Genomic DNA, 10,482 nt, shown 5'->3' with positions numbered 1-10,482 from the left:
GTGCTGGCGCTGCCTGCGTGCCAGCCAACTCTGCTGGCGGCCCGACTGCCCATGCGCATGCGCTGCCTTGCCCTCTGGGGAGAGCTCCAGCGCAGCAGCTGTGACCCAGCGGTAGCCGTGGATGGCTTGATCGCTGCCCGCTGGCCCTACCTGTCCGAACCTGGCCGTCATTGTGCTGCGTGCCTGCCGCCCGCCTGTCGCCGCAGCCGTCCACGCCCTGCGCGTCTGCCGAGCGCGCACCAGCGCCCGAGCTGAGCACCACCGGCAGCCTGGCGGGAAGCAGCACCGCGCTGAGCTGGTCGCTGTGGGACCAGAGCAGCTGCGGGTCCAGCTTCTATGAGCAGCTGCAGGCGGCAGCCTCCGACGGCTTCCCAGGGGCCAGCAGGACCAGCTCCTCGCAGCTTCCGTCGCCGGTGCCTGGCGGCATCGCGCCGCAGCACCTGACCCCCGTCCCAGCGGCGCCCGTGCAGGCGCCCTTCCCCGGCCTTGCGCCGCACGGCATGGGCCTGTCGCTCGGCTTTGCACCACCCGGGCCGCCACACGCGTCACGGGCCAGCATGGATGCCGAGCACGAGATGCAGCAGCTGCTGGCGGCGGTGGCGAGCATGGCCACACAAGACGGCTGACCCGGATGTACCTACCACTCCCGCTGCTGCTGCTGGAGGGCAGTGGCGCGGCGCCCCAGGGCAGCCGCTCACAGCAGCTGGCATGCCGCTGGGGTTGGCCTGATCCCCTTACCACAGCTGCTCCGCAAGCGAGCAGCCCTCTGACCAGCGCTGCGGCACCTTCCTGCGCGCTAGCTGCCGCTTTCAGCATGCTCCTCTCACCCTTCTCCCACTGCTCGCACACCTGCCCTCGCGCCTCGCCGCCATTTACACACACCCGCTACACGCCCCGCTCTTTTGTCCTGCTTGCACGCCCAGTCGCTTACATCGCTGGCGCCCCTTGCCCTTGCAGCAACCTGCTGCTGCACTTCATATCCGCTGGCTCAGCCCAAGCACCCTGGTGGGCCCATGCTCCAGCGCCCTCCTGCATTGGCCACCTCCCGCCATCGGCCCTCTCACTGTACGCTTATCACCAGCCAAATCGCTGGCCTCCGGCTCCTTTTTTTCCCATTCAAGAATGCCGAAATCGGGAGGGAGGCCTTCCCTGCGACAGGGACTCCCAGCATAGCGTCTCCTGAGCCTATTATGCCCCCCTGTAACAATCATTCTATTGGACAATTCAAGCCTGGGACCGGAGGAGAGTGAATGGGCTGCTGCGCCTCCCGGCGCTCCCTTGGTGGAGCGCCTGTGTCTTCTGTGACTTGGCGGCTACATCACCCTTGCCGCATGAATGGCATTGTAATGTTGGGCAGGGGGCACACTGAATGCCCCGGTGGCTAATTGTGATGCCCACCTGCATGACGGCGCCCCCCTGCTGCGCCATGCCGTGCCCCCGCTGCCACCTGGGCTGCTTCACATACAAGAGAGAGGAGCGCCCAGTTGTTGTGCAAACTGCGCTCGCTCGACACGCAGAGCAGAGAGCAGGAGCCGCCGCCATGGTGCGCAAGAAGGGCGGCGCCAAGAAGGGCAAGGCGCCCGCTCGACCTCCCAAGGTGCAAGACGTGCAGAAGTGCTCGATTGTTGTGCGGGGGCGGCGCATGCAGGCATGCATGTCTCGGTGGAGCGGGTTTGCTGAGTGGCGGCGCGCTTCTGCTGCCTTTCCCTGCAGCCGCAGCAGGTGGTTGACACGACCCAGAAGCCAGCGGTGAGGCCCTTGGCAGGCGTCGGGGGTCCGGGGGCCGGCACCGCCAGACCGGCGGCAGCCAGCGCGCTGCGCCGGCGAGGTGTACCCTGCTGGCGCAAACCAATTGCCAGCATTACCATGCCAGCGGCACCCAGCCAGCCATGGAGGAGCTGCACAGCGCAGCGGGACTGGTGTGGCGGTCCCCCAGCCGCCCCTGCTCGCGCCCTGCCCCCACTGCTGCCTTGCCCTCGCCGCTCTGCAGGTGTGGCTGCCGGGCGACGCGGTGGAGGAGGGGGAGACGCTGCAGTACGACCCCACCGCCTACGACTGCCTGAGCAGCATGAGCCTGGACTGGCCCAGCCTGTCGTTTGACATCCTGCGAGACCACCTGGGGGCGCCGCGCTCCGCCTTCCCGCACACGCTCTTCATGGTGGCGGGCACGCAGGTGCGCTGTGGTGCTGGGGTGGCTGCGATGGTGTGCGTGGTATTTATGCGCTTGCGTGAGTGGTTGTGGTTGTGTGTGTGTGTGTGTGTGTGTGTTTGTGTGTGTGTGAAGAATGCGGCATGCCCCAGCGGCAGCTGCCGCCGCTGCTGCCAGCCAGCGCATGGCTGTTGTGCTGGCTTGCTGGCGCCGTCGTGGGCAGCCGCGGTGCTGCCGCTGAGGCGTGCACGCCCCCTGCTGTGCCGCCCTCGCTTCCGCAGGCTGGCAGCGCCAAGAGCAACTACCTGGCTGTGATGAAGGTCAGCGGCCTGGGGCTGAGCAAGGCGGCTGCCGAGCGGCAGAAGCAGCAGCAGCAGCAGCGGGAGCGGCAGCACAAGGGGGACGACTCCGACAGCGATGAGGACATGATTCAGGGGTCTGATGCAGAGTCGGATGCAGGTGGGGCGGGGGCAGGAGGCGGCGGGGTAGCCGCCCCGCGGTGCTCAAGGTGGTGCCAGCCCAGCCACCGGCCGCCCGCTCCGCGCGCTGCTGCTTCACGCCGCCGCCGCCCCGGCATGCGTGCATGGCCACTTGTGTAGATGAGGAGGAGGCGGAGACTGCGCAGCTGCACATCCGCAAGGTGGCGCACACGGGGGGCATCAACCGCGTGCGCTCCTGCCCGCAGCAGCCGCACGTGGCGGCCTCCTGGGCTGACACAGCGCAGGTGCAGGTGTGGGACCTGGGGGAGCAGCTGGGGGAGCTGCGGGACGAGGCGGCACCGGCGGCGGGGGCGCAGGGCAAGGTGCACCGCGTGAATGCACGGCACGTGCACACGCACAGCTCGGGTGAGCGAGGGGCGGGTGGGCGCGGGGTGTGGGTGCCTGGCTGGTATGGGCACCGGCTCGCCTGCGTCGGAGCTTGCTGCGTGCCTGGGGCGTGGGAGGGAGGCTGCGCACGCTCACCGGTGCCCTGCACGCACGCGCGCTGCTGACCCCCTGCTGTGTGCAGAGGGGTACGCGCTTGACTGGTCGCCCGTGGCGTCTGGGCGGCTGGCGTCGGGCGACTGCCGGGCGAGGATACATGTGTGGGAGCCGGCGCCGGCGGGCAAGTGGGTGGTGGGACCGGCCTACAGGTGAGGCGCGAGCGAGCGGCGGCCTGCTGCCCAGCCATGCGCCGCGCAGCCGCCTGCGCGCCAGCGAGGACAAGCTGCCGGCCGGCGGTGCCGCCCCTGCAGCTCCCCTCCACGCCTCAGCCTCCACGCCGCCGTGCCGCATGCACGCAGGGGCCACGAGTCGTCTGTTGAGGACCTGCAGTGGAGCCCCACCGAGGAGACGGTGTTTGCCTCCGCCTCGGTGGACAAGACCGTGCGCATCTGGGACACGCGGGAGCAGGTGGGGTGAGGGGTGGGGGTGGCAGACGCAGGCGGGGAGGTGGCGGGCAGCAGCCGCCGCTGCTCCCTGGTGCGGCTGCTGGCCGGCCCTGCTTTGTGCAGCCCCGGCGCCTCGCCTGCGCGGTCCCGCGTGCCTGGCCTGGCCTCCCAGCTGCCCCGCCCCTGGCGCCCCGCAGAGCAAGTCGATGCTGTCTGTGGCGGCCCACGACAGCGACGTCAACGTCATCTCCTGGAACCGCGCCACGACATACATGCTGGTGAGCTGCTGCTCTACGGCAGTGTGCATGGGGCGAGTGCGGTGTAGGTGTGGGGCGCGTGGAGGGTGTGCTTGTCTGGTATAGGTGTGGGGCGCGTGGAGGGCGTGCTTGTCTGGTATAGGTGTGGGGCGCGTGGAGGGCGTGCTTGTCGCGGGAAGAGCGAGGCCGCGCCGCTGGCAAGAGCCGTGAGCAGGGCTGGCTCCGGCTGCGCACGGCAACTCAGGCATGCAGCAGCCTCCCGCCGCAACCTGTGGGCCCCGCCGCCCACTCCGCCTCCCCCGCGCGCCCGCCCGCAGGCGTCTGGCGGCGACGACGGCGCGCTGCGGGTGTGGGACCTGCGAGCCCTGCGGGAGGGCGGCGCTGTGGCCAACCTGTGCTACCACCGCGGGCCTGTGACCAGCGTGGAGTGGTGCCCGCACGAGGCCTCCATGCTGGCCACCACGGGCGCGGACAACCAGCTGGCGGTGTGGGACCTGGCCCTGGAGCGGGACCCGGGTGGGCGGGGAGGGGGCGCCTGCCGGGGGTGTGGCGTGTGCGGCGCGGCTGCCTGTGGTTGTGTGGCGTGGGTGTCTGTGTGGCAGGGGGTGGGGGGTGGGGCAGAGCTGGAGGGCTGAGCTGGCAGGGGAGGCTGCTTGGGGGGTACGCTGCCGCTGGGCTTGGCGGGGCGGCTTGCATGCTGCGAGGAGCGGCGGGGAGTGCTACGTTTGGTGCGGCGCCCGGCCATGCCAGCGCCCGGCCGTCGTTGACCCTGCGTGCCGGCCCTGCGTGCCTGCCCGGCTTCCCGGTGCAGAGGAGGAGGCTGCGCTGGCGCCGGAGACCAATGCCCTGGCGCCCGACAACCTGCCGCCGCAGCTGTTGTTTGTGCACAGCGGGCAGCACGACATGAAGGAGATGCACTGGCACCCGCAGGTGTGCGCTGCGGTGGGGGGGAGCAGGAGGGTGTGGGAGAGCAGGCGGGTGCCCTGGGTGTGGCGGCGTGGAGGATGAGAGCCAGCAAGGCTGACACCTGTCCCTGCTCTGCCGCCCCCCGCAGATCACGGGCCTGATGGTGAGCACCGCAGCGGATGGCTTCAATCTGTTCAAGCCGTACAACGTCTGACCGGCCGCGGCTTGTGCTGTTGGCTGGCGGGCCGCCCGCTCGCGGTGCCGGCGCTGGCGCATGCAACACGCGATGATCAATCCCCTGCCCGCCAGCTGCCCTCCTGTACACTCCTCCCCTCTTTCCTGCTGCCTTTGTTGCTTCTCGTTGCTTCCTGTTGCTTACTGCTGTCGCTCCGGCCAGTCGCCTTTCTGCCCACCTGTTCATTACACCCCTTCACCAGCGACTTGTAACTTTGCTGTTGCTGGAAGTGCAAGTGGGGGTGAGGGCCCGCGTAGCACACCCAGAAGAGAGCATGGTTGCGTGGCCAGCAACCAGCAGGCCAAGGATGAGGCGGGGCAGGCCAGCGGCGCAGGCAGCCAGGCCAGGTCACTGCTGCCCCAGCGAGTGGTGGCTGGGCAGCGCCGCATCGGCACGGCCTGCCGGCTGGAGGCGATCCAGCAGCTGGGAGCAGCGCTGGATGCCCCGCTCCGCCGCCGCCCTCGCCTCCTCCAGGCTCACAAACAACTCAATGGTAGCCGGGTCTGGCTTGTCACCAGGCTTTGGGTCTCCTGCAGGGCGGCAGGGCGGCAACATGGACGGCTCGCACCGCTTGCCAGCAGCGCAGCGACCATGGCAGCAGGCAAGCGACGGCAGCGGCCGGCATGCAGCGTCCGGTGGCAGAGCGCCGGCGCCATGCATGCCGCCTCTTCCTCACCCCCCAGCGACTTGAGGGCAGCGTGGTGGAACTGGCGCAGCACTGCCAGCACCGCGTGCACGGCCTTAGTGACGCCATTCACTTCCGCCGGTCTGCTATCCTTCAGGTACCGCTCCAGCTGAGTCAGCTCCTTCTCCACCAGATCCTTCTCCAGCAAGCCCCTGCGGGGGGGGGGTGACCACACGGCAGCGCCGCGGCCCAGGCCCGTCGGTGCGACGCTTGGGATGCGATGTGGTCATCCCGCAGGCCCACCCCCAGCCCCATCAACCCTCCCTACCATGCTCAAGCCAGCCCAGCCTCCTCGGCCCAGCCTGCTCAGCCCAGCCCAGCCCAGCTCACCAAGTTGAAGATGTTTTGTGCTTGAAGATGGCCCTCAGCGTGCTGCGCGCATCCCCAGGGAGCCCCTCTCGATCCTCGCCGGTCTCCAGCCCCCTGTCCCCCCGCTCCTCCTGCCGGTGGTGCATCACCCAGGGTGCCCACAACTCCTCCACCCCCCGCCGCCGGTCCTCCAAAAAATTGGCGGCCGCTGCTGCCGCAGCAAGCCGCCGGCGTGCCCACCAGAGCGCTGCCACTGCCCCGCCCCGCTGCGGCGACGGGTCGGCGGGGTGGCCGGCGCGGGCGAGTGCCGGTGGCGGCGGGCCGCGCTGAGGTGGCAGGTGCTGAGGTGGCTGGTGCTGACCCGGCCCCATCAAGCTAGTGTTGCGCGGTACGCCGCCGGCTGCAGGCCCTACCTGCGGGCCTCCCTGCTGCGCCTGCATGCCAGGCATCAAGCCCCCGCCGCCACCGGCACTGCCGCCGTTGCTGCCCAGCCCGGCCGTGGCAGCCTGCAGCTGGCCCTGCAGCAGCGCCAGAGCCTGCAGGTTGGGGCCCAGCTGAGCAAGGGCTTCCTGCTGGCTGCCCAGCGCCCGCTGCTGCAGCTCTGCCAGGTGCTGCGCCTGCGCCTGCGCCTGCAGCAGCGTCGCTGCCAGCTGTGGGTCGCCTCGCGCGCGGTCCACCAGGCGCACCGCCTGCAACAGCTGGGGGCTGACCGGCCCACCCGCCAACGCCTGCTGCCGCTCCCTCGCCAGCTGCTGCAGCGGCATGCCCACGTGTGCAGCCACAGCCGATAGCAGCTGCTCAAGAGGCACTCCCAGCGCTCCTGCCATGATCCCCAGCTCAGCGTCCCGCTCGATGAAAGCCTTTTGGAGCGCTCCTAGCACGGCCGCAGGATGCTGCGCTGTGGTGGCCTGCACACGCTGCTGCTGCTGCTGCTGCTGCTGGAATGCCGCCGCAGCCTGCTGCTGCTGCTGCTGCTGCTGGTGGTGGTGGAATGCCGCCGCAGCCTGCTCCTGCTGCTGCTGCTGCTGGAATGCTGCCGCGGCCTGCTGCTGCTGTTGGAATGCCGCCGCAGCCTGCTGCTGCTGCTGCAGGGATGCCGCCGCAGCCTGCTGCCCTGCCATCTGCAGCTGGCGCATCTGCTCCGTCAGCTGCTGCGCCTGCGCTTGCTGGTGAGGCGCTGCTGCCGCCGCAAGGTGGGCGGCACGCGGTGGCTGCGAATGAGGCAGAGGCGGTTGCTGCGCTGGCGATGCAGGTTGCGGCAGCGAGCCGGAGCCCTGCAGGTGCAGGCTCCCGCCAGAGGAGGCCCCGGGTAGGACGCCCGCTGGCTGCGAGTCGAGGGAATGGCGGCCGCTGCCCGGCGGCACCAGTCCCGGTTGCTGCCCGGTGCCGCCGCTGGTGACAGGCCCCGCATCACCATCCTCCGGCACCGCCTGCAGCAAGAAGCACGCCCACACACACACTGGATGCCCATCCATCAAGCGAAGCAAACAGCCGCCGGCTGCTGCTGCAGCTGCTTGCTGTTAAGGCCGCCGCCCTGGACCCGCAAGCTAATACAGCGTGGGATCGATGCAAGCCGTCACTCAAGCAGGGCTGTGGCAGATCCATTGCTCAGCAAGGCACACGCAGGCCCAGCACCTGAGCCAGCTGCTCCGCACCCCTCGGGAACTCCAGCGCCGTGAAGCACCGCACACCGTTGGCCTGCACACCGCCAGCAGCGTGCAAAGCACACATTGCTGCCTGCCGCCCGCATGTGGCGCGTGGCACAGCAGAGGTCGGGCACATGCGAAGCGGCAAAGTGGCAAAGGGCAGGCGGCGGCACACAGTGCCACACAAGATGCACAGCGGGCACCTGGGCCGGGCCGCGGCCCACACACACACCTGGGCCCGCACGGCGAGGCCGCTATCATTCGACAGCAGGAAGGCGCCCGACCGCCGCCCCGCCGCTCTCAGGCCCTGCTCTCCAGCACAGCATGCACAGGTGTAAGCGGCGCAAAGAGGCTGCCCGCAGCGCCGCGCACAGGAGCGCACTCAAGGCTGCGCAGGGGGCTGTGATGGCATCTCCCCTGGCCCCTGCCAGCCCAATCTGCCCGCTCACGTGTACTATGTTTGCTCTGTAAAAGAGCACCGTCTGCAGGATCATGTCATCATTCCGCAGCTGTGGTGATGCTCCTGGGATGGGCTCCCGCTGCACAGCCTGCACAGCACAGCGCGGCACAGCGCAGCAGGGCAGTGATATGACGGCACCAACATAGTTAAGCTAAGCTAATAATGCGATGTGACCGTGAGTCAGTGTGGTGTGTGTACGGCGCTGCGTGAGGTCCAGGGGCTGGTCCCTTCCACTCCTCCATCACCCACCCCACGGCCCGCAACCTGTCCACCCACCCACCGCCCACCTGCGCGTGCTCCTTGGCCGGCTGCAGCCTCACAAAGCTGTCGCGCATGCTGGTCAGGGCGTGCAGGCGGCGCAGCGCGCGGCGGGCCGACCCCGCCTGCTCCCTGCGGTTGCTGCCCTTGAGGAGGTCCAGCTCGCTGCACCGGGGGCAGTGTGGAGGCGCGGTGTGAGGCGCAGGAGAGCGCACGCAGCATTGCGCAACTCCCATCAGTTGGTTGAGGCAGGAGAGGGTGCGGCGGGCGGTTGAGCTGGGCAGGCGCTGCGTGGCATGCCCAGGGAGAGGCAGCTCACCACAGCACAATCCAGGGCACCAGCAGCAGCACCTCCACGACAGGCTTCCCCTCCCCGCTGCATCAGGAGGGAGGGGGAGGAGCATGGGACGAGCGCGCCAGCTCTTCCAGCAACAGCCACACGTCCGCCCACCCCCAGAGCTCCCGCAACGTCATGTGCCGCCAATAGACCGCGAGGACCCGGGGGAGAACGGTGCGGGCAGCAGGGGTGGAGGCGCGACATGCCCAACCACCCAGCAGCGCAACAGCAGTGCGCGGCGCCACGCCCCCACCTGGCCTGCGTGGCGGCTGCCCCATACTCCTCCAGCGTCTTGGTCACGCTGTCGATGTGGGACATGAGCACGTTTGTGTCCACCACCACAAACAGGCGAGCCCCCTCTGCAGGACGCGCGCAGCAGGCGCCGGCGTCGGCGGCGAGGGCGCGAGGCGTTCGAGCGCAGACACAGCGCCGCCTGCGGCCGGCCACCCACCCTGCGGCGCGCCGCCGTCGCCCGGCTCGATGTCCATGGGCTCCGCCGCCTGCTCCTCCGACAGCCATGGGAAGTCGGCCAGGTGGCCGTCGCCGCGGGGCGGCTGCAGCATGCCCCCCGTGCTGCGCTGCGAGTTGAGGTCGGCCACCAGCTGCTCAGCATCCTCCATGGACACATCGTCGCCGCTCTCAGGAGCACACTCTGAGCGCAGTTGCATGGCAGGGGCAGGGGCAGGGGGCATGGCCGGGTGGCCAGCAGAGGGAAGGCAGCGCGGGCGCGTGCAAGCGCGACGGTCGGCGGCCTGCAGGCAGGCAGGCGCCGCCGCTGCCTCCTGCCGTGCTGGCGCCCTGCAGCCACTCACCCTCCAGCGCAACCTTCTCCCCCGCCGCCACCACAAACCAGAGGGGCACCCAGCAGCGCGTCGCCTCGTGCTGGCACCGCAGCTCATCCTCGTCCAGCTGACCCTTCTCCCGCCACCTGACCAAGGACTTGTACGCAACAGGGCCCTGCACCTCGCCCTGCATGGGGGCAGGGAGGAAAAAGATGGGCGCCAGGCGGCATGCTTACATACAACATCCGCCGATGATGCAGGCAAGGGTGCCGCCAGCGAGCCCAAGCACCCCTGCCGCCAGGGTCCATCAACTGGCCCTCCCCAAACCCAAACCCCTCCACGCAGCCTCCTGCCGCACCTTCTGAAGCCCCACATTCCCCAGGTAGCGCCACTTGGACTCATCCAGCGGCGTTGGCACCCGGAAGAGCAGGCACAGCTGGAAGAGGAGCGCCGACATGGCGGAGGCGGCGATGCGGCGGGAGGTCGCCTCCACAACCACCTTGCGGCCGAAGCGGTCGCTCTCAAAAGCGTCCTTGAGCTGCAAATTAGGGGAGGTGGAAGCGGGAGCTGGCTGGCTGGGGGCGCAGGGGATGAGCGCATGAGGCGGCTGGCAGCCTCGAGGGGCGCGGCAGCGAGCGGACACACGGCATGGCGGATGTATTTCATTGCCTCCTCACCCGCAGCGTGGCGCCTGCGATCCTGGCATGCGTTCCCAGCTTGCCAAACAGGAACTCCACCTGCGGTGAGCCAGGGCAAAGAGCGGCGGGGTCGGATGTGCCGGCGGTTGCAAGCGGGCCCCGCCTGCCGCCCACCCCGGCGCAGCTTGCCTGCTCGGGCGCCACCGAGACTAGTGCCTGCACCCTTACATCCCCTCCCTGCATGGCTGCGTGTTCCGGGAGCCAGAGAGTCAGGGGTCCAGGCGATTTGCACAGGTTGAAAGGGCGCAGGGCGGTGGAGTCCGGATCTCTCTCCTAGGACTTTCACATCAGTTATGCGACCACAAAGATGCGATCAGACGTTGCCGGGCATGACAACTCCAGCTGGCAAAAAACCTGCCGGGAAGAGGGAGCTCTTCATCGTTGCCCGCGT

The 10,482-nt window shown here is 69.4% G+C and overlaps 3 protein-coding genes across 3 annotated transcripts in view; 2 read left to right on the top strand and 1 right to left on the bottom strand.

The window, feature by feature from the left end:
* CHLNCDRAFT_53148 (hypothetical protein) overlaps positions 1-626 on the top strand; it is a gene marked incomplete at both ends in the record, with an annotated part of 3,434 nt that extends 2,808 nt beyond the window's left edge. The window contains one exon of the mRNA XM_005846372.1: positions 207-626. Within this exon, the coding sequence (XP_005846434.1) occupies positions 207-626 (420 nt within the window). The remainder of the gene's footprint in view (positions 1-206) is intronic.
* A 914-nt stretch (positions 627-1,540) lies between these two features.
* On the top strand, positions 1,541-4,895 carry CHLNCDRAFT_135568 (hypothetical protein; the record flags this gene model as incomplete). The annotated part of the gene is made up of 11 exons (XM_005846371.1): positions 1,541-1,597; positions 1,714-1,749; positions 1,991-2,173; positions 2,431-2,608; positions 2,749-2,994; positions 3,158-3,281; positions 3,432-3,540; positions 3,716-3,796; positions 4,093-4,291; positions 4,587-4,705; positions 4,830-4,895. 11 exons carry the CDS (start codon positions 1,541-1,543, stop codon positions 4,893-4,895), a joined length of 1,398 nt encoding a protein of 465 aa, XP_005846433.1.
* A 369-nt stretch (positions 4,896-5,264) lies between these two features.
* Positions 5,265-10,274, bottom strand: CHLNCDRAFT_135567 (hypothetical protein; the record flags this gene model as incomplete). Its single annotated transcript, XM_005846198.1, has 15 exons — positions 5,265-5,446; positions 5,593-5,753; positions 5,932-6,176; positions 6,324-7,340; positions 7,546-7,608; positions 7,789-7,863; positions 8,006-8,104; positions 8,304-8,439; positions 8,594-8,650; positions 8,865-8,970; positions 9,063-9,263; positions 9,424-9,580; positions 9,752-9,931; positions 10,071-10,130; positions 10,260-10,274. 15 exons carry the CDS (start codon positions 10,272-10,274, stop codon positions 5,265-5,267), a joined length of 2,754 nt encoding a protein of 917 aa, XP_005846260.1.
* Between the last annotated feature and the right edge of the window lie 208 nt (positions 10,275-10,482).

Source organism: Chlorella variabilis (genome assembly GCF_000147415.1).
Source record: "Chlorella variabilis unplaced genomic scaffold CHLNCscaffold_14, whole genome shotgun sequence".
NCBI lineage: Eukaryota > Viridiplantae > Chlorophyta > Trebouxiophyceae > Chlorellales > Chlorellaceae > Chlorella > Chlorella variabilis.
Note: the sequence above shows the minus strand (reverse complement) of the source record. Positions and strands in the feature narration are given on the sequence as shown.